The 26,077-nt window shown below is 44.4% G+C and overlaps 1 protein-coding gene across 1 annotated transcript in view; it reads right to left on the bottom strand.

Moving 5' to 3' along the window:
• Positions 1 to 123: 123 nt before the first annotated feature.
• Positions 124 to 26,077, bottom strand: part of BCR (BCR activator of RhoGEF and GTPase) — a 100,041-nt gene continuing 74,087 nt past the window's right edge. The window contains exons 10-23 of the mRNA XM_061465948.1: positions 25,546 to 25,714; positions 24,070 to 24,189; positions 23,818 to 23,893; positions 23,123 to 23,227; positions 22,290 to 22,364; positions 21,158 to 21,255; positions 20,356 to 20,487; positions 12,935 to 12,994; positions 12,688 to 12,797; positions 11,733 to 11,872; positions 10,115 to 10,249; positions 9,471 to 9,576; positions 8,442 to 8,604; positions 124 to 7,805 (exon numbers count right to left, since the gene is read on the bottom strand). Coding sequence (XP_061321932.1) covers positions 7,716 to 7,805; positions 8,442 to 8,604; positions 9,471 to 9,576; positions 10,115 to 10,249; positions 11,733 to 11,872; positions 12,688 to 12,797; positions 12,935 to 12,994; positions 20,356 to 20,487; positions 21,158 to 21,255; positions 22,290 to 22,364; positions 23,123 to 23,227; positions 23,818 to 23,893; positions 24,070 to 24,189; positions 25,546 to 25,714 — 1,579 coding nt within the window. The 3' untranslated portion in view covers positions 124 to 7,715. The remainder of the gene's footprint in view (positions 7,806 to 8,441; positions 8,605 to 9,470; positions 9,577 to 10,114; positions 10,250 to 11,732; positions 11,873 to 12,687; positions 12,798 to 12,934; positions 12,995 to 20,355; positions 20,488 to 21,157; positions 21,256 to 22,289; positions 22,365 to 23,122; positions 23,228 to 23,817; positions 23,894 to 24,069; positions 24,190 to 25,545; positions 25,715 to 26,077) is intronic.

Below are 26,077 nucleotides of genomic sequence, written 5' to 3'. Positions count from 1 at the left end.
TCTTGATCTGCATCTCATTTCAGTGTTAGTTTTGAACACATTCAGCTAAATTTTTCTCTGCTTTGGATATCACCCTTGAGACGTCATCTTTGTGATCCACACTGAATGAAAATCAGCTAGAATGCTTCCAAGCAGGTATCTTTATTATAGAGAGGTTTATATATTATATTAAGTTGGACTATAGCAAAACATAAATGTACTTTAATTACATTAATAATTTAAATATTTGATTTAAATAAAGCACCAAGAGAACTTGATTTAAATGACTGATTCAGTTTCCACACCAATTCCTACAAAACCCACTAGTTTCATGCAACGTTTGAATAACCTAGAGGACAGAGCTGACTTCTTAGCAAATACGTAACTACAGCTGAAGTGCTCTGCACACAAAGGTAAAGTTTACAAGGTTTGAGATGGTTTGCATTCTGAAGCAATACTCCTACAAAGGGGTTAATACAGATTGAAAATGGACTGGTTTGCTCAGCTGTGTCTCTACCTTACATGTAAACTATTTCCTCACATTATAGCTGGGTTTGTTTAATTCTGTACTAACCTCTAGAGTTTAAGTGATGCAGCTTTTACCTTCTCAAACATGTAGGCCCAGGTTTTAGTTAAAGAAGACCAAAAGAACCTGACGTAGATACAGGAGATTTTATTTAACATTGTGTACAAAGAAAGGCTACAAATGCCTTAGACATTTTTCCCCAAATACAGTTTTTTTGATCCCTTTTTTATACCACTTTTCTCAGAAAAAGAAAAAAACATCCAGAATGACAGTTCCCCCCCCCCCTTCCCTTTTTCTTCTCTCTTTGGGCCTAAACTGAGAGATGTTTAGCAGTACAGTTTCAACACCTTTCAGTATTAAACTACTATTAGGTTTTCTTCTCCAAAACCAGAGCACTTTTAGATACTGAAGCAATAGCAACAGCAGTGTAAAATGTCAAAACCTGACTCCCTAACATGGTAGTGTTAAAACAATGCCAACAGTATTAACTCTGATGAAACCCAAAGTTATCCAAACAATACATCTTCTACACCTGATAATTTAGCACTAATCATATAATTTAATTGTATTTATATTTAAATAAATAGTCTTAACTCCTTTCCTTGGAATTCTTCACAGATTATAAACACTTGCAATACTAGAGATAGGAATAAACTACACAACTTACAGAGGCAAGAGGAGGCTTTGTTTTATTTCTTTTGCTGGACAGACACAGAAAGGACATTTCACGGTGTCCTGCTGAGATAGATAATCTTTAAGTTCACTTTCATTGCGGTGCTTCTCAGGCATCCAACACAACAATTCCTTACCCTCTTTTGCTGCCTTGGTAATCACTTTTGGTACTGATATCCCAGCTCCTGAAACATCTGTCCCCGTGTAGCCAAGTTTTATCCAGGATTCCACAAGTTTTGCAGAATAAGGTAACCAAAGCCCAAAACAAGATTTCTCTGAAGCTTTGAGCAGCAGTAAATAAGGGATTAGAAGAGGCTGTTGGGAAGAAATGGGAAGAAATGTCCTTTTGCTATGGCAGCTTTTACATTACCATCATATAGATGAAAGATGGAAAAGATATGAATCAGTTTTCAGCTATTTGCATAATCCCTAGAGTTAGTGTAGTCCTAATTTCTCCCAAAATAGCACTGAAATGGAGGAAATTTGAGCTACTTTATGTAGACTGGGATTCAGTTAGGCACAGTAAGAAAGAACTGGATGTTTTTTCCTCTAACTGCCTTCTGGATCTCACTCAAACTGCCCGAGAAGTGATGTGAGCACCTAAGGACCAAGGCCATCGCTCGCTGGTCGGCTCTGCCTGTTGTGATTCTTGTTTTGGGTCATCTGCAGAAAGCTGCTGTATTCTTCCAGGCAGGAAGCTGCTCTGTACGCGAGCCTGCCCTTTTGTACACCCACAGGGATATAAAATGGCCTTGCCACATGAGTCATTCTGCAGATTAGAGAAATGGGGCATCTGTACAATGTCTTTGGTTCTCAGAACATCTTGTCACTGGGGAAAAAGGCTGCAACAGCCACACAAACAAAAGCTCTAGTGGAAAATGAGGAGTTTTCTCCGTTTTTGACGAGGACATGAACATGACTGCAGCAGAGCAAACACAGCCTTGGGGACTCAAGCATATTAATTCCCAAATATGTTTGCACAGGTGTAATTAATGGAATCTTATTTAACTTGCAAAACAGGAATACACTAGCCCAGAGCTTTAGCAATACTTGGTCTATTCCGTACCGTAAGACTGGAAATACTTCAGTTATCTTCAGGGGCAGCTCTGCTACAAACTGAACCCCCCCGTGTGGTAGTTTTTACAGTGCAGAATGACATGAAGTGATTTCTGTTGGAAAAGGAGGGGTCTTTCTCACTGCAAGGTGAAACACAGCAGTAAGGACTTAAGTGATGGAAAATGCTTGCATGGTTCACCTGTGTGTTTCTGCAAGGGTCTCCAGCAATTCCACTATTGGATGGTAACACAGAATCAACAGTGGATGCAAACGAGGTCATTTAATAGTTTTCTAATTCATGGCAATAGCATTTACGTATTTGTTTGCCCTAAAAGGCCTGAACTAGGGATATAAGCAAGGGAGGAGGAGAATCAAGTTTACACTCAGGTTTGCTTTGGTCCTACTGTTTCAAACCACCTCATCGTTACAGCATATGGTGGCATTTTATCCTTGCAGGCCAGAAACAGACTTTTACCTTAAAAACCAATCTACCTTTCTGGTTCTGTTAGTTTTTTTGTTCTCTGCAGTGGTGTTTTACCCATGGTAATACACAGACTCTAATGCTTCTCCCTGTCTATTGCCACAGGAGTGTGGGGAAATGTAGAGAGCAAGTGATAAGCATTGCATTCTTAGCACTGAACTGTGGATTTTCGATTGCAAGCAAGAGGGACCGCAGCACAGAACTGGGAGGCTACAGTAGCTAAATTCCTGGGGTTCCTAAATTAATGTTTATTTACTGGCAAGACAGCTGTTGCTCCCAGTTACCTGGGGAGTAAGCCTTCTTCCAGAACTTGGAATGAGATCTTCTTTCTAGTCCCAGACAATATGATCTGAGTGATTTCTAATTATGCTTCTCTTTTGTATTACTTTCACTCCCTAAATTAAGGAATAATCATTAAGTGCTTCCTTTAGGGCTTCTGTTGCTTTTAAGGGCAATGCATGTATTTAATTCTACTCAATGAGAAAATCCATAGAATACATATGAATGTTCTTTTCATTCCACTTCAGAATGGGGAGTCGCTAATACAGATCTACCTACAGCTCCAGTATCCCAGTCGCACACAGCCTGTGTTAAAGGAAGTGAATAGTATCATAGCTGTACTACGATGATGTCAGCAAAGCTTACAGAGAAAAACATACCCAGGCTACAAATTTATGAGGGCATAAACACGAATGCCCTTAGAAACTGCCCTTTCAGATTTTGCTTCTTCAAGGACCTGAAGCAAACCCCTTACACGCAGCATGAACATATTTATCTGTGGTGTGTTCCCACACGGCCACACCTTCTTGAACTGAAGGAAAAACAGAAAGGCAGCAGTTTTTTCTTAAAACTTTTCTCATTCCTAAGAGTCCCACATCCAAAAATGTTATCCCAGGAGGTGAGCAAGCACTGAAACCAAGGGGTTAACCAGGGAGGAATCAGAGAAGGTTGGGTTTTGCCATCAGATTTTCACCATTTTTAAAAGCCATATTGGTCAATTTACATTTTATACATACTTGAAAGAATGGCACATTAAGATGAATGAACACATTGCGATGCCTTCCAGTGTTACAGGTGTGACAGATTCGGAGATCCACATATGCTTTAAAGAACAGTACATTTGTTTAAATAAACTCATAGGAAACTAACATAAACAACCGTAAAACAGACTTCTAAACAGGTAAAATGCATGAAGTGTAAAAATACCGCATCTCCCATGAACAGACTCTGTGGTTCCACCACCCTGTGGCCAACGAAACTGTTGCAGTTTTGCCTCAAAACGGTGCCGGCCGATTGCTTCGTCAAAGCAACTAAGGGTCAGAATGGAGGCAGGCAGTGGGCATGAGCAACTACAGTCACTGCGCTGCCCTAGCGTGCCCTTAGCTGATCCACTGAAAAATAGCAGCATTGAAGTACAGCTTGAAAAAGCCCAGCTACTGCCTCCGCTTGTTAAAACTGTGCAAGAATAAAGAACACCAGCAGCATCTTAATGGATGTGTTTCAATTTGGTTTCAGATGCTCCCCTCCTATACAAAGCACATCCAAACACAAAACTGAAACCGATCTAATAACTGTTATTTCTTGTCCATCTCTGAAAACTCTTCCCATAATTTGCTTTACTTTTTTAAATTTTACCTAAACTCTTCTGTGTTCAGAAAAAAAAAAACATTCTAACTTTAAAATAGTTTTTAAATGCCAGGAAACTGATGCTTTTTCCTCTCCTTGACCTGCAGATACACAGAGCATCCTCATCACCCCAGTTTCTTAAGTTCAAGTTCTGACATTTCAGATTTCTGTTACTGATAGCTACACTTTTAGGAAGGTCTCTCCAATACACTAGAAACAGAAAGAACATAAACTCCCAGTGCCCATGTAAAGGGTAGTTTGTTTGCTAGTTTGCTCTTATGTTGTTTATATTGTACCTTTGTGACATAGGAAATGGAAGAGTTAGGTTTTTCTGACAGAGCTTGCAAGGGAACAGATCAGAGTAGAAATCAGAAGGCCTTCTCTGAAGCCAAGTTTTGCAATTCCCTTTTTGTTTAAGTATGATAAGGTTTATTAAAAACATAACTAAAGTATCAAAAAAAAAAACAAACCCCAACCAGCACCTTTTGGAAATCCTTGTGGAAACATAAGGCTATTTGAAAAAACTTAATTGCAAAAGTAAAGGAAATTCAAGAAATCAATTCTCATATTTCCAATCAGTCCATGATTTCATCATCAGCAATAGGATGTGCTACCTTCTCCAGCCCAAAATTACCAGCTTTGGGGAAAACATATTCACACTTAACAGAAATAATTAACGGGTTAAGTTAAATTAACTTTTTCCCTGATCCACATGCCTGCATGTTAGATAGTGTTACAGTAGAAATGAGCATTGTAATGAGAGACTAAAAGCAACAACCTGTAACAGTAACCAAAGCAAAAGCCATTTTCTCATGGTTACATACAATAGATCAGTAATTTAATATTAAAATTAACCTCCTATATAAATAAAAATAAACACGTTGGGCAGAAGTAAATTGGCACAGTCATTATGGTATTGCTTTCCAGTTTCAACACTGCAAAGGGCAGCCACGGATTCCAAACACCAAAAGGAAAAGGCCTTCACCAACCACCTGCTGCAGTTGGGGTTTTTCTCCTTTCAAGGTAAGTCATCAGCATTGCTGCTGCCTCCAAGATCCCAAACAACAGCTTGGAAGAGGTAGGGGTGCCGCTGGCAGGACAGGGATTGCTATGGAACTGCTATGTGACAATGAGAGCAAATACAGAAAACCAAACCCAGGGCGTGTGGTTTACTGCATGACTGTTCTTAAGTCAATGGTTTTCAGGATTGTGACTAATTTTTACCTTAAAAAGGCAAATAATAATAAAAATCAAAATCTTACGCCTTCAAGTTTCCTTGCCTTCATTCCCTCCCTCCCCAAAAAAGCACCTCCTACTATAGACACTGTCTCTGGTTTACAGGTTCGGAAGTTGGAATGTAGTGGAAATACATACAAGAGAGAAGGAATTTCTAGTTGTACATTACATTACAAAAAGGTTTTCTCCCAGACCTAGGGATGGAGGGATACTAAGCAATAGTAAATTCCTATAAGAATCCTTACAAAGCATGCAAAATATTGATATACTCACAAAATTGAACTTTATAATTCTTCCTTTTTGAATTTGCAACTTCACAGTACAATGATTTCTAATACGCAGCCGTCAGAATTCCAGTGACTACAGAATCATTTCCCTTTCATTTTCTTTCCATTTGTTTGAAAGATTCCTTTGACTTTTTGTTGAGAGGTTGCAGATCACCCATCAGAAAACGGGAAATTCACGTAACAGGGGTTGCTTTCTTTGTTATACTTCCCCTCAAATGATGTTGACAGCCTAACTACCAATGTTTCCAAACCCATCCCTCCCTCCCCTTCTCATGCCCATTCCTTCCCTTGTCTTCCAGCTGTACTTTTCTCCTCCCCAGGATGACGATGGACAGATGGCACCAAATGCAGAGCTGGGTAGGGAGTGAAGGGCTTGGGGTGCTTCATGCAAATGGAGTCGCTCCCCCCTCCCCCAGGGTGTTCAGCTCAGCTGCTTCAGAGCCGGAATGCTCTGCTCTGCACAGCAGCAGTTGGACTGTCCTGTGCTCCCTGGACAAAGCTGCCCTGCACCCCTGTGTGACCACGGGGGCTTTGACCGCTGTAAGCATGGCAACACAAGGCGGTGTTTGGCTTGACCTGTACTGCTGTATGTAGCTCCATTGATATCTCTTCACTGCTCTTATTTAAAACAGGGTTGGAATTGCTGGAGAATACACAATGAATGCTGCTTGCCGGATTGTCCCTGAAGTACATTCTGACATGGTTTATCAAAGTGGAGCAATCAGAAGAAGGCTCTTGTAGAAGCAATGTACAAAGCCTCCAAAAATTCAAGTATCAAAAAAAACCAAACCAAAAAACCCCAAAAGCAGATGTTCTGAGAAAAGCCTGAAGTAAGCAGCCGCCAAACTGATAGCCACGGGTTATTTTGTCCACAAAGCCTTCAATTCCTTTTGCAGTGATCTTTTCTTTGGAGTGTTGGGAATTAACAGACTTCCCAATTAATTTTCATGCAGTTTGGTGGGGCCTAACGAATTTACCAATCCTGCCTGGATAACATCGCCCCTGCTTTTATATGCAAACAGACAACAGAATCACTGACTCATCCTCCCTGCCTGCTCAATTTGCTGTATTATTTATAATGTAACATCATTAGGTCTGGCTCCCTTAACCCAAGACCCATCAGAAGTGCAGCCTGGGCAAGAGCAGGGCATCTCCTTCCCTAGAGCTGTGGAAACATTTGCAAGGAAAGGGGTGGGCAAGACAAAAATAAACTAAACTAAACTAAACCCCAAGCCCCACACAAACCAACAGCTCGAGTTGTACACAAACCTGTTTAATTGCTTTAGAACCCTGGTCAAATCAAGACTTCAGTTTCTGACGAGGGAATCTCAGATCCCAGACCCTTCCCTTCTGCTCTTCTCTTGCAAAGCAACACTATTTTTGTGGCCTAGAACAGTACTTTATAAACAGCAGTTAGTAAAGACACAGTTGTGATAGATTCTTTAACTCCCCCTCACCCAAAAAGGGGTCTCCTATCAAGTGGTCCAGTAGAAATCTTGAAGTTTCTTTTTGATAAATTAAATCCATAAAGTGAGGAATACCTTCTGTCACATTCCCGACAAGAACAACAGCCACACTGTGGTGCATTTGTTCAAGTGTCTATTGCTCCTCCTAGTGGAGATGCTGCACAGCTCCATCTCCAGTCCAGTTCTGCTCCTACCAATCCAGAGCAGAAGCTTTTCTCCCTCTTCAGCTTGTCACTGGTTAACGAACAGCAGAAGCGCCGAGGGCTGCAGTTCCCCGGGGCAGGAACAGGCCAGCAATGTCTGAAGAAACATCAGTTGTCTTTTTCTCAGGTGTGGCAGGTTTATGCCAAAAGCAGTCTTTTGTGTCCTGTTGGTATCGCAGGCACCTACACCTCTGTGGAAAAGAGAATGCTTTGCCTCTTGCTGTCTGGGGTAGGGATAGTCTCTAGCTGCAGGAAGTACAGAAGAACTTGAACCTGAAAGAGAAAGAGCCCATCAGAAAGCCCTGTTAGCTCACTCTTATCCTGGCTATTGGATAGCTGGCAGACACACCTACAGCTCTCTACCCTGAACACCCTCCGGTTATGTATTTGTTTTAATACAGGGCACAATACCAGCAGGAATATTAAAACCTGCAGAGCTTCAGAGAGACTCTTTTCAGGAGTGCATTCCAGTGTGTAATAACGGTGTTGGTGTTCGTGTTCCAGTGTACTCTAAAAATCTGAGCTATAATTTGCCATTACTCAATCAAGAACATACAAAATGCCCTTGACCAGGGAACAGCCTCTCTGCATCACCTTCAGAAGGCAGCAGTAGCCAAAGAAATCTGAATTTAGCAAAGAATTTTCTTATGCATCAGCGAAGGAGGTTTAAGTCTTGAGGAGCATCATGGAAAACCACTGATGGCCTTTAACCTGACATTTGTTCCATGAAAGCTGTGTTGGTACAGATACAAACTGAACTGTCTCAAGAAACACTGTTCTACAAACAGTCTAAAAGCCTGCGCAGGGGTGAAAGTGTCTGTGGTCCTCAAAAGGCCCAGGCCTTGCCAGAGGACTGCAGTTCCCCAGGTACTGCCTGCACAAGATGCAGTAGCACACTGAGGATTTTACCTGGGACATGACTTCTAGTGACCAACTGTCCGTCATTGTGATGGGCTGCGTCGGGTTGGCAGGGATTTTACTGTCCTTCTCTGAAGGTCTGAGCAGTGTTGGTCCAAAGACAGTTGCAAGATTATGCAGGGACATCTTGTTAATGCTTTCCCTCTCAGCAACTCTGGGAGAAGAAACAATGAAAAAGGCAAGACTTTTAAATACCCACATTTGGAAGTGTCCTTAAGGAAGAAACCGGATTTATTCCTGTTGTAAAAAGTTTTAGATACGTTCAGTCAACCACTCTCAGGAATAAAGGAATGTTTCTCGTCCCAGTTTTATAAATGACAAACTGAGGCACAAAGGTTAGAAGATTTACCTAAGGGCAGAAAAGTCTGCAGCAGAACCACAAGTAAAACACAGATCTCCTGGATCTTCGTCCAGGCCCTCAGTCACAAATCACCTTTCATCTCTCAGTGACAGTTGCTGGTACGTACAAGTTACATATATCAATGTGCAGGAATTGAGCAAGCTTCTTACATTAATATCAACCATACAGTTACAACCATATTACAAAGATCTAGACGAGAGCAGGACCAATCTAAGCAGGGAACTGACAAGCCCAGAGAGCAGAAGCGCTGGACTTTTCAGAAATACATCCTGTTTGATTGCAGACCCCTCTCGAGACAGGGCTTACAAGTCCTTAAACATGGCCAAAGCTTCGTGAGTTACACTAAAACCTTTCCTCATCTCTGTATCCAGATGCAGGTGCAGTTTTGCAGTGATACTGCAGCATTTGCACTAGATAAGCCCAGGGACTTTTGTTACCCTTTTCCTCCAGTTCTAATCCTTTCAATGTAAGTAAGGACAGAGTTCAGAATTTAGTGCCTAAGCGAACATGAGACAACAGCTATCTGATAAGCATTCACCGTAGATCAGCAAATGCTTCTTCCTTTGTGTGATTCAGCATGAGCTCAAGGAAGAGGCTCCTCTTCTCAAAATAATGATGATTTACACATAAAGTAAGTGTCTAAAGGATCCGCATATTACCTTTTTAAATGGTCCAAAAGGAAAAGGAATGTCACAAGGTTGGGCTCTGGAAGTGATAACAACAGATTCAACATACAGCTTTCCTTTGCAACAGGGTCTGAAAGTGCTGCAGGACAGAAAAGAACAAAACACCACCATGAGTGGGAGTTTGACCACATCACTTCCCAAACCAACAAACACAGAAGGCCCTGAAGGGGCTGTAATAGCATCATAGGTTGGAAGGTCAGAGTTGCACATCAGTACCCCACAGGATCTCTTTGTTTCAGACACATAGAGAATCCTTTCCTCTCAAGCAGTTCAAGCGCTTTCACATTTACCACCCTACGATGTTTTTACCCAGACAAGGTATAACCCCACCCCAAGAGGGCTTCCCTGAGTGGGGGACATGGCGTGCTCACCCTCCACAAGCAGGGGCTCATTCTATTCTGAACCCACCCTCAGAAACCTGCACGTTTTCAGCTTACAAGACAGCAGAGCAATTCCCTGTATTCAAGCTCACAGGAGGATGATGCCATTCTGAGCTCCATTCCACTTCCCTAACAGCTTGTTCCAGGCTTCTGTCCGATGCTATAAATATGGGGGTTTAAGAGCAGCCTCATACAGAAGAGTTTCGGTTATGGGGAGTTATTTCTGCTGCTACCTACCAATGCCCTCAGCAAAGTTGGGGTACAGCTCATCTGTGAAGAGGGGTTCAGGCAGCTCCCGGAAGTACAGTTTCAAGGTGCCTGCAATGGCGTTAACATCCATCTCGCTCATCATCACCGACACGTCTTTGTTATCTGGGAGAGGGAAGAGGGGAAGCAGGGTAAAGAAGCTGCTGGCCTTGCATTCCTTCCTTTCTGGCTTTGGCCCTCTTTATTTACCCGCTGTCTTTGCCCAAATAGCTGAGAGTTTTCCTGTTTACGTTCCTCCAGACTTAATGAGCTACTTCTGACAACTGAGCAGCGCTGCACAAATGACTGCAAACAGTTCATAGCTTTAAATGGAGCAGAAGGAACCTCACACCACCCAGGGCTAGTTACACTGTGCCAGCAGCCTCAGCCTGATCTGGAACTAGCCCCACTTGACTGTATTTACATGCGTTTCAACTTTTGTTATTCCAATTCCCTGCCTCTTAACAGCTTAGAAGAAATGATTTCGGGGCTGTCTGACTCCCCACTGAGTGCAGCCAAAGTACACAGGCAATTCAGGGTACTTTGTTCCGTTACTCACATTTCAGTTCTGTGACTATTAAGAACAACAAAACCACCCCCCTTCCCTAAAACAAACAGACCAACCCACAGAGGCAGCGCTGGTTTCACGAAGCTCAGTGTAAACCAGCATCTACTATGAATGAAAAAGGTTGTCTTTCAAAATGTGAACCTTTTCTTGCACTGCTGAAGGCTCAGTTCAGGAATCAATGGGGTTTGTAACTTAGGGCTAGAAGAAAGAAGAAACTTCACAAAGTAAACGAAGAAAAAGTGCAGGGAGGGTGAATTGAGGCACCGGGCACAGGCCTCCTGACTGCCCAGATCAAAGAGAGCTCAAATGCAGCTTGAGCAGTCCTTGGACTGTCCTGTGGAGGCTGGAAGTAGGGCAGAACTTCACTTTTTGTACCTCAGCGATCTGGAGGCATTTCCTCTGCCTGATCTTGGATGCCTGTTGGGACGTACAGGCCATTCTTTTAAACACAGCTCCAGCAAGGAGCCCTTTTATGCTCAAGATCAAAGAAAGCTTTACAGAGCTTGGTCAAAACTATCTGATTTTACAACCTGCAGACATCAATCTGGAGTTAAGAGGAGAACTCGGGAGCCCTGGCAGCCCAACTCCAGTCTCACAAACCCTCTTCCTGGGTAATGTTCCTTGGAACATCTTTCTTTTTGGCTGGCTTCCTTCCATATAACATTCTTAGTTTCAAGGGCTTTTACTAACTTGGAGACCTCACAACTCTGAGGAAATTATGACTTCTGGTTCCTGCCACTTCCCCAGAGGAAGGTGTCTGCCCTTTACACAGATCTGCAAGGCAGGCAAAGCCACCATTCCATGTCTGTTGGGAAGAACAACGGATGTGTTACCTGCTATAGGGACCCACTATGTTGTACACCTTGTATCCGGAGCAGAAGAGTATTAACAAAACATGCAGCCAGTATGTAACCCGATTCTCCTTGTGCGAGGGAATCTCTGCCTCTGAATGCTTCTTGGGGAACAGAAGGCTAAAACCACATCACCACCTGACGGGGAGCTCGCGCGAGGCAAAGGAGAACGTCAGACACAAATACTTACTGACATCAAAGGCGGCTTTCAGAGCTTGGATGTCGGTTGCCACCCCAGAGACACGGTAGATGCCCACCTCCTCCATCCCACGCCGCTCTATCTCCTCCACACACTGGCGAACTATGTAAGGCACCTTTGATCTCTCTCTCCTTAAGAAAGCCAAACAGAAGAGTTCAGTGCAGCCCGTGCCCCCCCTTGCCTGTCACCCCAGCCAGGCCAGCTAACATCACCCCAGCAGTTTGTTGTGCAAACTTTGTCTGGGAAAGGGGGTGGGAGAAAGACTGAGGGGCAATCCAGTCTGAGCTGAAACACTCCTTTTAAAACTGGAGGGGCTTTTCTCACTGTCTCAGCCTGGCTTTGGCTGTTCTACAGCTTCCCTGAGTGCTTGAGCTTCTTTCTGGCCAAGTCCCAGAGCCCCAAAAGCTTGTGACTCTGCTCAGGTGATCAGAGGATTCCCAAGCAGTCCTTGGATACATAGCAACACTGGTGCTTTCAAATCGATGCAATTCCATAGGGAGGAAATACCACACTTCCCAAACTGTGTAACAGAACAAAAAGGTTTCTTTTGGCAAACGATTCATGGCAAAGGATCAGGGGTTAAAATAATACATCAGGATCCAAAGAACTTCAACATTTCTGGTTACGGAAACACCACTGTTTGGTGGCTCTGGAAATTTGTGACCAAGTCGGTTAACTACAGAGTAAAGGGGCAAGGGGTACATCCGGAGCTCAGGAAAGTGATATGCTGTAAGTAAACACCCTGGGTTTCAAAGCCTGGGCCCACACTAGTTTTTCGCCTGCAAAAAATGAAGCTCAGAGGATGTAGAGCACCTCTTTTTTGCAGCCACAGCCTTCTGTGCTCCTGCCCTGTTGAGCAGGCTGGCCTGACCGACCCCTCAGTGCAAGCCCCTGGCCAAGTGGATGTCTAGTATCTTATAGGGAGAAACATGACCCATCAGCTCACTTGGTGACAATAGCTATCTTGACCCCAAAAACCCCGGTCTGCTTCCGGGATGGCATCCTCTTCAGGCTAAACTCCCGACTGGTGAACTTCACTGACAGCTTCACTTCAACCTGGATAGAAAAGAGAAAGAGAACAGCTGCTACTTCTCAAACATTTTCTTTTCTTTTTAATATGCTGCAATGAAGAGCAAGGAATTAAAGCACATGAGAGGTACAGAAGCAGTGCTAACTTCTACTTGCATACTTACTCCGTTCATTGAGATGACCGTGCGTTGCCAGTCTTTGTCCTGCAACACCTGTGGGTCCAGCTGAAAAACACAGAAGTGATGCATGAGCTAGAAGCAGACTTCAGGGAAATCAGCGAGCCTGGAAGGGCTGTGTAAATGAGCAGAGCACCTTCAACAAGCTATTTCTTTTCTATAGGAAAAGATTTCCAAGGTTTCCCCGGCTCCAGCTAACGGGGCACTGCTGTTGTGTGGGTCTGTAAGCAGGGCTGAGGAAGACAGATCTCTGAAATACTTCTGATTTGAAACAAAGGAAGTTGTCTCCCTCTGAAGTTTTCTAGAGACAGATGAGGTTGGATGAGTGTGATATTACTACACTGAAGTAAAAAGCCAGGCTGGAGAACTTCATGGCTCTTTGCTATGAAGCTCATAGCTTCTAAGGAGGACTATGTTCCACTGAATTCAAAAGACATAATCACCCCAACAGTGAGACCAAGGAAGAAAAACATGAAGTGTTTATATATAGAGACAAGTAACTTCAACCAAACCAAACCTCTGTCAGGATGTGACAGAGAAGAAATGGAGAAAATTGGACCAGAAATCATGGAAAGTTGTCCTCCCTCAGCTACCCATTCCTATTCATTTCCGAGCATGGAGGCAGGAGGTACACCTGGCCCTGCTATTACAAACACCCATGAAATAAAAATGAGTCCTGAGGCAAAGCCCTGATCTTCCATTTTGAGCTTTGCCTGATCTCTTTTGAGTGGACAGCAAGGCTGGGGAGCAGCTGACCAGTACTCAGACACCACCCAACAACACCAATACTGCCTGGGAGAGCCCAGACACACCTGAGTGCATGAAGAGTGGCACTCGGCTCAAGCTAGACTGGGATAAGAGATAAGAGAGCTATGTGCATGGGGACTCCTCTCAGTGATCAGAACCAGCCAAAGCAAGCAGTCTTTGGTGCCTCCTGTGATGGTTTTTAACACTTGGCTCTTGAACACTAAAGCACAGTATAAGACCAGGAGGAGGCAACTGCAGCAGACTCCGTGTTCTGAACTTACTGTCATCAGCAAACAAGAAGACACTCAGAAACCAGAGCCACTTCTGCAGCCCAGCTCCTTCCTTGCAGCACCCCATGCAGAAGCAGAGCTCTCTGACAGGTAGAGGTAGATGCTGAAGCAATAGCAACTGCAGTATATCCGGGGAGATCTTAGATGCAGTCATGCTCTTTCAGCTCATCAACAAACCAGCCCAATGCTGCTGTCAGCTACAGACACAGGTGCCCCCTCACCCTTCCCCACTCACCAAAACACACAACCACCAGAGAGAAAGGTTTCTGCTCCCACTGCAGACCCCCCAAGAAGCAACAGACAAGTAAGTCAGGCCAACCTTATCCCTGCGCACTTTGTTACGGACGTGAGCCCACAGCGGGATGCTGCCAGCACACATGTGCTTCCCTGTCGAATTGGACCGGTTCCTGTAGGTGCAGCTCTGGCAGAAACTCCTGAAGACTCCTTGTAAGGAATAGTCAGTAACCAGTAGCTCCCACATCTTGGGACTGCACAAAGGTCCAGGAGACCAATAGGCTGCAGCGCTTAGCTTCAGTGCTTCAGCAAACCCAAACAGCAGACTGCTTGCCAACAGGGTTTGCTTATAAATCGGGCAGAACAGATCCGCCCCGCTGGCGCTGCTGGCCAAGGGCCCCTTGAGCCAGCTAGAATCAGGGCTGTTCTTCCCTGACTTTCCGTGCGGGAAGTTTGGTTCCTTTCAACAACTGCATTCTTTCCCAGAATCAAGAGGAAACCGTTTCTGAAGTGTCTGGTTTCCTCTGAAGAGCAGCCACGCTCAGTATTCCTGACAGCTTGATCTCCAGCTGCCTAAATAGTCATCTCGCTAAGCTGCCAAAACAGCCCTGCTGATAGACACAGTCACAGCCAATCCACCAGCTCAGAAGCAGTTTTCCATATGTTTTTAGAATGGAGACACTGAGACTGTATTATTTATAGGAGGGAAAGACTGCTCAAGAATGAAAGGGAAAGAGGGCCCTGGTAATTGCCAAGAATACTAAAGGAAGAGCCCAGCAGGCTCCAGTTACAGGTTATTGAAGCTAACAGGTGTTACTGGTCATATCCCAGTGATGACCAGGGAACCCCTACAGAACAAAAGCAAGTGAAGTGTTAAAAAGCATGAGCCCAAAAAAGTCTTGCTCTCTCTCAAGAGAGAGCAAAGGGCTGCAAAGGAGCAGTAAAAAGTGTCCTGGAGCCCAAAGCTCACAGAGACTCCTCCTTGCTGGGTAACTACTGGAGCTGAGCATGGACTGTGAGTGTACTTGCTCCTGCCTCTTGCTCCCTTATCTCTGAAGCCTGCTGCAGGGCCAACAGGACCCTGCACTCCCCACCTGCTCTTTGATTCCTGCTTGTATCGAAGGAGGCATCCAGGGAGAACAAGCACCAGGAGTGGTCCTGGCTGACCTGAGGCAACCTGCATAAATCACTGGCAATAACTACAGCAATTAAGAAATCCCCCCCGCCTCCCCTGGTGCTTTTTAAATAGCAAACCAAAACGATGGATGCTAATAAAAGAGCAAAGTTTAAACAAGCTCTCAGCAACAGAGAGACAGGAAGAGCAGGTCTAACAGTCTGAGAAAGCTGCAGCAGGAAATAACAAAGTCAACAGGAAACTAGGAACAGCCTTCAGACTTCGAGCAAGGTTTCAGTCCTGGACCCTATCAATGAGCAACCTTCCAAGGGCAGTAAGAGCAACTCAGGGAGAAGGCAGCTGGAGCAGGCAGGTTGCAAAGCAGACTGAAGACAAAGACAGTGAGTGTGATGCTCCCAGCACAGAGAGGGCCTGTGATGAATGAGATTGTGCTGTCTTATGGCCTCATTTGGAGATCAGTGATCTGGAAGGAGGAACACTGAGCAGAAGAATGTGTTCTACAGCCAGTGTGCCAAAAGCGAGCACAGTGCCAGCTTTGCCAGCTCAGGCAGGGAGCACTGTGAAACGGCTGCTTTCCATTAATGTGACAGGAGATATACTGCACCTCTGAACATTCCCTTCAAACATCTGTTTGGTTTGAGTGACAAAAGGACCTGTCCTATCTCTAAAACTAAAACTGCAAAAAATGGTGTGGTTTCCAAGACCCGTGCAAACAGGACAGACCTGCTATAACCCTCAGCGACTGTATCTCAGGAGCTTGTTTGCACAGCTCACACTGCACAGGGAAAACACAAACCAACCAGTTTGTCTTTACCCCTAAGCACCTCCAGTCCCTTTGTGGCCCACTCCCTGCCATTGGCAGTGGCAAGCTACAGCCCCACATTCACTAATGCACTAAGCAAACGCCTCTCCATATCCTGCATAAACCACAACAGAACAAAGCAGCTCAGCACCACAGGGACCTCTCAGTGCAAGTCTCTGGCCCTCACTGCAGCTTAGGACTGAATTAAGACAGACAAACAGTGTACAGCAGTCAGCAGAGGCTGAGTGTGCAGAACACAGGGTGCTGAGGACATGGGAAAAGGTGAATTGTGGATGCTGGTCCACGGTAAATGCAGCAAGCACTAGAACCAGGGTGTCCGTGCTCTGCCTTAAGGAAACCACCCCAGAGGTCAATGATTTAGTTTTGTTTTCCCCAGAAAAGCAAACATACAGAAAGAGGAAAAGTCAAAGAGGCATCAGTGGAAATGAAATGCCTGGGAGCAATGACTGAGGCAATCTTAAGGTTAGTGTGTTTTATGGTATGTATTCACATTACTTCCTCCCTTTATTGAATCTCCCTGGCAACTTTACACTCCATCAATTTTTAATTGTAACTGATGTGACATACAAGTTGTCAGAGTCTCCCTGCTGCTGGAAACTCCCAGTCCAGCCATAACCCCATTCTTCTCAAAGCTCCCCACTGACATGTTAATCTTTCCCACCATCACCCTTTAGACATGACCCATTGCTTTCTTCATTTTCACTCCGTTTTCATTGCTGGGATACTGTTCTGCATGAGCAAACTGTTTAAATGAACTCAAGTGTGTAAAAGGTTTTCCGAGTTGACACTTGGGAGGTACAGCCTCTGACAATCTGTTTTACATGGAAATCCACCTAGGTATCTGACAACAGCCATGTGCACGGCTATGAGACATCCCCAATAATTAGGGAGAGAGTGATTGTTTTGCATGGCAACAGAGGAATGGTGTTGTGCTGCTACCACAGAATGACTGATCTAAGGTCATATCCTCTGGTTTTCCAGCACTGCCGTGAGGGAGAAGGAAATGGTTTCCCTGAGCTGATCATGCAGAAAAAGGAAAGAAAAGGAAACAGCATTTTTAGGAGGTACCAACTGGAAGAGCTGGATCACAGAGGAAGTATCAGTTTACTCATGTCATTTGTTCCCAAGGCAGAGGCCATTTTTGCTGACATATGTGCCACTTAGATGCAGAGTCTCAGGACCAAACAAAAGGCTGCAACACTCAAAACATGCAGATGTGCCACATAAGGGCAAAATTCAAAGAGCAAAAGGGCCGGTCTCCCGAGTAGCCAAGGTGGATGGCAAGGTAACAACAGAGGGGAAAAAAACAAGTTCAAAATGAGAGCAGCTGATGCTTACAACTGAACTAAGTCTCATGTTCCCGCCCATAAGATAATGTCCATTCCTTTCTCCCCCAAGCCCCAAGTAATTTCAGTTTCAGAGCATACCCAGGAATGGCACCTTCTCCCTGTGTTTCTTACACCCGAGATGTAACAGAAACCCTCAGCCATGCATGCTGGCTGGTTAAACACTGCACATCCTGCCTGTCACTCCCAGGTCTGATGAGGACTGTATTGCCACGTTTCCAGGACGTTCTCCCATATTAAAACACTGTGGGTTTATCTGTCAGGGATGAACCTTGCAGCTTGGCAAGCAATGAAGCTCTCGCATGTGGCTATAAAAAGAGGTAAATAAAATGTTCCATAGGAAAAGAAAATATGAGTAATGGAAGCTATTAAAATTGTTGCCCATTCCTGGAAGCTTCTGACCACATGGACCAATTTCCAGGCTTCCTTCCTCCAGCACCACAATCTGATGGAGAGACTTAATAAACACTCCACAGTCAAAACAGCCCTGGTGCCCCTGATGCATTGTCTTCATCACTGCAGGCCAGAGAATCTGGTGAGTCAGAAATCCCAGTAGTGGGAAGTTGCAGATTTACAATAACAGTCGGCTTAACAATACACTGCAATTTAACCAGCACAGAAATTTCCCTGTTTGTGTCAGCAGGAGGATGCAGACACAACTCTTGACATTTCCAGAGATTTTAACTAAAGGGAAGTTATGAAAAAAGCCTCATCCAGCTTAGGAGACTTGGCCTTTCCACAAGGCAGGTTGTGGCTCAACAATGGCAATGCAGCAAAACCAAGTCAGAAAGCCCGAGACACAACAGCAGTGCTCAAGTAAACTAAATTTGATGTAAAAGCACCTGGGAAAACCCTGACAGAAAATGACTATAAACACAGGGCCTGGAAGGGATGCTGACAGCATCAATACCGCTCACCTTCAGCCACAGATGGTAGCTTGATTTTGGTTTTCTATTATAATGATTTCTTAATAGAGACGTGGTATTTGTTTTAAAAATAAAACTAAAGCAAAATAAAAACCTTCAATAATTCTTACCAACCCAAAATCTCACAGACTTTAAGACCTCTCTTTGCTGCTACTCCATAGTGTTAAAAAGTTGCGTGGTGGGAAAGAATCACTGAGAATTAAGAGGATGTTCTGCACTTTACCACGTTTCTTTATAAACTGCAAGGGGCATTTACTGAAAATAAGGGACCTTTTGCATTTGCCTTTTGTGATACAACTGAATGCAGCTTTTGCACATTCATAAAACCCCTCTTTTTTCCCCCCTCCTTACTGTTTAGGTTTCCCTAAAAGAATCAGGATGCAGTTAATGTTCAAGTGTCTCCAAAGAGTATTTTTACTTATAAAGTGTTTTAAGAGAAGGTACAAGTGCTGTGCATAAAAATACCCACTCTTATGAAAAGAAGAAAAAGTTTAAAATTTAAAATATTTTTATTGATTTTAATACTTCTATGTAAACTATTTAAAGAATTTAGCCGTTCAGTGATTTCAGGATTTCCATTATGAGCACACAAATCTCCAGGGCATTTCAAGGCTGAAAACCTGCTCTTTTGCAGTTACTCAGCTCCAAGGAAAAATAAGCTTTTGTTAGCAGAAGGGACATACAGATTTCTGGTTAGCCTGAGACATACAGGAGCCACGCTGTACCAGCATTTCTTCATTTATATGAAGGTTTTCTTTTAAACACCTACCATGCACTTGATGACAAAAGCCTTCCCTGTAACAGCAGGGCAGCCTCAGGGCTGTGAGGAGGGAGGGAGGGAAAGGAACAGGCCTAAAGAAACTCATTTGGACGATGAACCCTTCCAGAGGAGAGGCGAGATCTCATCCTGCAGGCTGCCCTCAATCAGAGCAGTTCTGAAATCCCACAAATGGCCTGGGCCTGTGTGACCATCGCTCAAACGCTGGAGAAAGCTGTCATCCATGGAGTGATGATCAGTGAAACGTAAATGGAGGAGAATGATGGCATTTTTCAGCATGCCAGAAAGAAAAAGCTATCTGTGCAGAGTCCCTGTTCTGTACAACAGCGAGGCCAGCACAAAGAATGTGCTCTCAGAGCAGGCATTTAAACACCCTCCTAAAGCTGCGGACAGACAGTGCAATGAACTGGCAAGAGATGGGGAACATATTCATCATGTCATCCTCACTGATGGCCGGATTTCTCCTGCCTAGAGCTTTAAAGCTTCATCATACAGCGGCTCCCTGAGAGCAGCATTCATCTGCAACCATCTCATCACCTCCCCTCCTGTATTACAAATTCACCACATAGACAAAGTGTCCCATGCTGATTATCAGCAGTGGAAATCTCAGATGCAGCCTGCTGTCATGGACACTGTACTATGGACACGGCAGTTACCAGGACAATAAGCCTGTCCTTCAAGGCCTTGATAACACACCAATCACCTTCCAGCAAGTAGAGAAGGTAGTATTTCTTCTGCTTGACTTACAAATGGGATAGCACATTCATTGCCTCCTCTTTTGTCACAAATGGAGCATCCCCAACAGCGCCCAGGGCTCAGTGAGAGCGCAGTTCCTATGTACCGTGCTGGAAGTTTTGACGTTAACAGGCAAATCAGAGGTCAAAACATAAATTCTCACGAAAAAGCATCTATTCCTTAAGGGTACTGATGTAGGCAGAGGGGACAAGGCAAGAGGGGAAAAAGCTGCTTTCTGCCTGTGAATCACACTGAATACCTCCCTATCTGGAGAAAAATCTCCAGTGCTGAGACAATCAGAAGGCAGAAAAGCAGCCTCCCTGGTGTTCCAGGATTCAGAAGTCCTGTTATGTTTAGCAGTAAAGGTAGCAGGATTGAATTAAGCACAGTCTTACCTGGATCTGTCCTTTGCCCATTATGCGATCTGTGCTCTCTCCATCCTCTTTAGTAAGCTTGGTTTTGTTGTAGCACTTTTCATAGCACAGAATCCGCAGAGTTTGTGAGCCCTCCAGCTCAATCTCAAACTCCTGCAGGGCACCAGGAAAGAGCAATGAATGCATCACAGCAGGACACCAGTCTCTGAATAATCAATATAGTCTCTGAAAACTCATCAGGAGGGAGCACTTAAGGACTGATCAAAACCACCCCCCTAATGGAGTTGGTCTACAAATAAAGTGAGATTGTATTTTGTATATACAAGTGGTCAAATCAGAGACTAAGATGTTTGACTCCCTAGTCAGGTTTCACTGAGTTTCAGCAAAGCGTCATTCAAAGAAACAAAACTCTCCTACTTTTCCTGTATTTAAATTAGCTCCCCAATAGGTTTGAGTTGGCTGTAAACAGGCAAAATGTCTATAGCTAATTCTTCCCCCTCACAACAAATAAAACAAAACCACCTCCTTCTTCAATGTATTTTTCACCTGTGTCTTTCAAAAAATAACCAGACATGCCTCTGTTTAGATGATGAAATGCTCGACAAGACTCATGTGTACGGAAATGTTTGTTTAGCTAATCCAAGATAAAATCTGCAAGCCCTGACAGCCAAATACATATACACATAAAAGTGTTTTCTGACAGGCAACAAATGCAGCACAAGTACTGAGCATGCAGCAAGTTCTTCCATTTGTGGGCTTTCTGACCATCATATGCTGATGTTTGGCACATGGAGCAAGTCACATTAAGAAAAATCCAACCCACCTCATTCCAGTTGGGCTCCGTGGTGTCCCTGTAAACTCTAGTTTTAGCCTTGTTCACGAAATACCCAAAAGAATCCACCTCTAACGTGCAGTACAAATCTGAGGAGGAGAGACAGAAACTTGTAAAAAATGTCTAGAATCTCCTACCTTGTGTTCATCACTTTCAGGGTGTGTTTTCATCTGCATCTTCTTTGTATTAACATTTGATAACACCATCCAGCACAAACCTCATCATCTGGACTAGCAGAGTTGCCTTTATCAAGCTGAAGTACCAGCGCAGCTGCATAAATGACCTCCACACAGACAAGCCTTTCACCTCTATCAAGAATCAGGTGTATGCTATTACCCGGTATTTCCCAGATCAATCCACAATGAGCAGAAGGTACATACCAAAGAGAAATGAAACTTCCCCAGCTAGACACTGGACCCCATCAATACATTAGAACCAATTTCACTGAGAACAGCATCAGCATCATATCCCTCAGAGAGCTGGTTAGAGGCTAGCCATCAAAACCTCATTCTCTTCACAAATTGGTTCATTTTGTGGTATCTGGTGTTTTTGAAGAGCTAGTAATGAGCTGTAGACATTGCCCTTATTTGTGAATTATACTATAAAGTGATGTCAGTGGCCTCTGGGAAGCCAGTGCCTCAGCAGGAGGAAGGCTGACAGAAAAGATGTACATTCAGTTCACTCCTTCCCCCCTGAGACTGCACAGGCACCCTAGATAAGCACAGGATCCCCAGCCACATGGCTAGGTGAGCTTTCCAGCTTTGCCTAGATTATCTTCATCAGTGCCTCAGAAGCAGGTTTATTTCTACAAGTTGCGTAATCAGCAAACACTGCTTAAAAAATACCAAAAGACCAGGCCTAAAAATTAATACTGTGTGCTTGATCTTTGATCCTGATCTGTCCTGGGCTGATCTTAAACCACGACACTGATCTTTCTGAGTGTTAATAGTACCATTCAAAACCTGAATCCCCTTAAATTCACATAAGAGCCTCCATTTCACTTGCAGTTCCCCAAATCACCTCTCCTCACCATCACCCCAATGCTAAACCAGCCCACACCCAGCTGTCCCAGCACCTGAATTATCTAACCCCTACCTCTGTGTTATACAGAACTGCAACTCACTTGAACTTTGCTTGAATCCTGTGGCAGAGTGGACAATGACATTCAGGAATCCATAGAGACCTGGGGATTCATCATCTGTACAAAAGAGCCAAGGAATTTTGTTACATTCATGGAGGAGTCAAGAGTGAAAGAGTGATGGGATTGATGTTGCACAAGTTAAAGAGCAGAAGGTAAACTGTCCCTACAAAGGCTCGCAGGAGCATGTAATCCAGCCATTTCAGCAAGAGGAGACTCATCCAGGTTCAGTGCTGCTTCCATCTGTAATGCCTTTTGGCAATGTATGGCTTTTACAATGATATTTCTCTGGTCAGCAAGATAACATGGAAGAAATTCAAAGGAGAAGTAGTAAAATATAGAGACTAAATTATGCTAGCAGATTAAATAGTAATTTAGGATGGTCCCTGACACAATTTTGGCCAACTAGTGCTCTTCCATAGGATTGCACGGCTAGGACTCCAACAGGCACTCCAGTCCCTGGCATGATGGATGCACGTAGAGACCACTCAGTAGTCAACAAACTGGAAGATGTCCAGGAATGTTTTACTAATTTAGATGTAGCCATATAATTTGGAGCTTGTATTTTCATTGTTGCAGCAAGTAACCTTGAGATGCCAGATTGACCTTGTTCCTGCTGCTCTCTATTTGTATGCTATCTACTTCAACTAAACTACGCAAGTTGGGTACACATGCTCTCAGTTTGTAACTCATCACCAGGTTGAAGCCTTTGGCAAAAAGAAACAGTAAGAGCAGTGCTAGTGGAAATGCACAAAGGCAGACAGAGGTAGGTTTTCAGTGCAGCTGAACCATGTGAAAGAATAAACCAAAGGTCTCACCTTCCTTATTGATAGTAAGGGGAATGTTGTGGACTGTCTGAAGCTTCACACAGGAGTTTGTCAGCATCTGGAGTTCCACCGATGTGAGTGAGAAGCTTTTAAAGCCTGCCAAGGAGAGTCAAAGAGCGAGGAATTAAGATTCAAAGCAGAGGCTGGATGCATGCTTCCTCAATATGGGTGTACATGGGAAGCTGCTCCCTGGGCAATGCTCAGCATCAGGACTGTGGTGCTTAGGACTGTATTGCTGCTGCAGCCCAGCTCTATTGAGGGCATATTTAGTGTCTCTTTAGAGTAAAAAGTCTCAGAGTGGTTCACAGGAACCAGTAGTGCTTTTATTTGCTTGCAAAGCCAAAACACACCCATGGCAAAAATGCTTCTTTGGACTACAGCCAGATAAAAGTGCGCAGCTGATCCCTCTACCTGGAATTGCACAGAGCTCTACTCTCTAAGGCAATAGGGAGAATCTCTCCACACGCTTACCAAGTGCTTTCCCTACATGTTCCCTACATGTTTCTGCAAGCAAAAGTCCCTCAGACAGGCTCAGATATGCAGAGACAGAAGACATCCATGTTGTGCTGTGGATTTGAACACATCTGTCTTTCTGTAGGGAACCCTGCCCCACACTCATCATCTGGCCTGCTGCCCTCTACTAAGATCACAGTATTTGTACCAATACCCGGCTGAAGGACACTCACATTTCTTCTGCTGCTCCCGGATGTTCTCCCTCCACTCTGCCCTTTCATAGTCGGATGAAATGAGGAACGTGTAACTCTACCCAGGAAGACAGAAGAAGAGGGGGTATGCATTAGTCTGAGTGACCACTGAGACCAGACCTGCTTTCAGGCCAGACAACAGGGCATAAAGACCCTTGTACAACAGCGTATACAAACACACACAGCCCATGACCTCTGACTTGTACACTGAGGGAGACTAGAAGAGCCACTCACCTTGCCATTGCGATTGTGTACCCGGAAAGCCATGTTGGGAGACATCAGCAATAGGAGGGATTCCTGCTCCGACAGCTTCTTTTTCAACCTCTCAATAACCTTGCTGCCTTTATTAGCCCTCTGGAGGATGGGGGAGAGAGGGAGACAGGGGACACGTCATTCTCCAACATCTGCCCCTATTTATACTGACAGATATTTAAAGATGCACAATCTCTTTCCTCTGTGAGTAACCAAATGGGCTGGAGAAATGCTGTCAGGAGGATCCACAGGGCCATCAGCTGCTCAGGAAAGTGTTACTTGCAGTATCTCTGCATTCAGACTTGGCTCTGTGCCCCAGTTCCAGCTGCCCCAGATGAAGATGCAGAGGTGCATGGCCACTGTCTCAGCTATACCCTGTACTTTCTGTTCCAGAGGCTGTAACAGCAGCAAGCCAGTGGGCAGTCATAGCACTGCCAGGTCCTCCACAAGTATCCTTATTCTAGGATACTATAAGGAACTTCTCTAGAAGCTGCCCAGAACTCTCCCACTCACCACCCACTGATCCATTTTCAGAGGTCAGCTAAATCCAAGATTTTTCTTGGATAAAACCCAGACCCAAGCCCAGCCAAGTGTATGGTTTGACACTGATGCACTGAAGCGTGTATCTCAAGACTCCTGCACCTCGTGAGTAACAGGCTGCCACACAGTGCTCTTGCTAACATCTTACTTTTTTCCAGGAAGCCCTCTCTGAAAGCCAGCCAGAGAATAAAGGCAGAAGCATGTTATTTGGAAGCACAGGTGTTAGTCTTCTCATGGTACAAGCAATATTATTGATATCCTGTTCCCCACACCAGCAGGCTTTTAGTGTTCAAAATCTTACTACTCTTTCAGGTTCCAGGAAGGCTGAGTCTAACATCTCTGAGAAAACATGTCTTGAAAGCAAGGAGGAACCTGGGCCAGAAACACCATATCTGTGTCAGACTGTCCAGTCAGCATAATTGGTGTTCTCCATATATTTGCTGGTGCTTTGATACTGGTGAAGTCAGAAAAAGCTTCAGATACGTAACTGAGCCTCCAAAAATTCAGAAGTACATGGCTTCTGACCAAAATCAGTTGCAGCATCATCCTTTGACAGCCAGAAACCAGCAGGACACACTACCAGTCCACAGCATAAGAGCCCTGCTCCCCACATGGATGCTAAGCAACAGCAGCCACAGGTAGTTCAAGTAGAGGAGCCACTGACTACAAGTACAGGTTCTTTTTGTTTCTGCCTCCTCACAGGAGACCATCATTCAAGCAACGCACTAGAACAAGCAACGATGGGCTGCAGAATATCTGAATATCACTGGTAACAAAGCTGCACCACAAGCCTCTGCTGAACAGTCTGGTTTAGTGTGACCGCTAAAAATGCTGTGCAGCTCTGGGAATTCTGCTTCTCTCAGCACCTCATCTCAGCAGAGACACTGAGTCTGTACAATAAGCTTTAACCCCTTTTACCTTTTCACGCTGGATGTCATTCTTGATCTGGGATATCTTGATCTTCATGGCATCCAGCTCCTCATCGGGTACCAGTGGGATATTGGGCACTGCCTCAGATTCATCCACCATTTGGAAACTAAGGTCAGTGAGGGGGATGTACCATTTGCAGTCATATTGTTGGCTTTTTCTGAAAGACAGAAGATCCAAACCTTTTACAGTGTTTGGCAACACCCTCTCCCCTTCCCACAAGTCCTTCTCTGCTATAGTGCATAAGATACAGAACTAGGCACAACTTCACTGTGACCCCCATGTGGGAAAAGTCTGGCAAAGGGCTGCTTTCCAGCAAGAAAGCCAAAACCAGACAATAGCCAGTACAGCACGTAACAAGGCAACTTGTTTTGTTGTCTGTTTCTTTTTCTCTTAAGAGTAAGAAACTACAGTGATCTTTTGCAAACCCTTTCAGTCTTGCATGCTCTCCCTTTCAAACCCCTGCAGAGGCAATGGTCAGAAGCCATGCCATGCCTCTCACCTAGCTGCTACCTATCTTCTA

Source organism: Pezoporus flaviventris, unplaced genomic scaffold, assembly GCF_033815535.1.
Source record: "Pezoporus flaviventris isolate CSIRO_AGI_PZ_B2104156 unplaced genomic scaffold, CSIRO_AGI_Pfla_v1 ptg000041l, whole genome shotgun sequence".
NCBI classification, from domain to species: Eukaryota; Metazoa; Chordata; class Aves; order Psittaciformes; family Psittacidae; genus Pezoporus; species Pezoporus flaviventris.
Note: the sequence above shows the minus strand (reverse complement) of the source record. Positions and strands in the feature narration are given on the sequence as shown.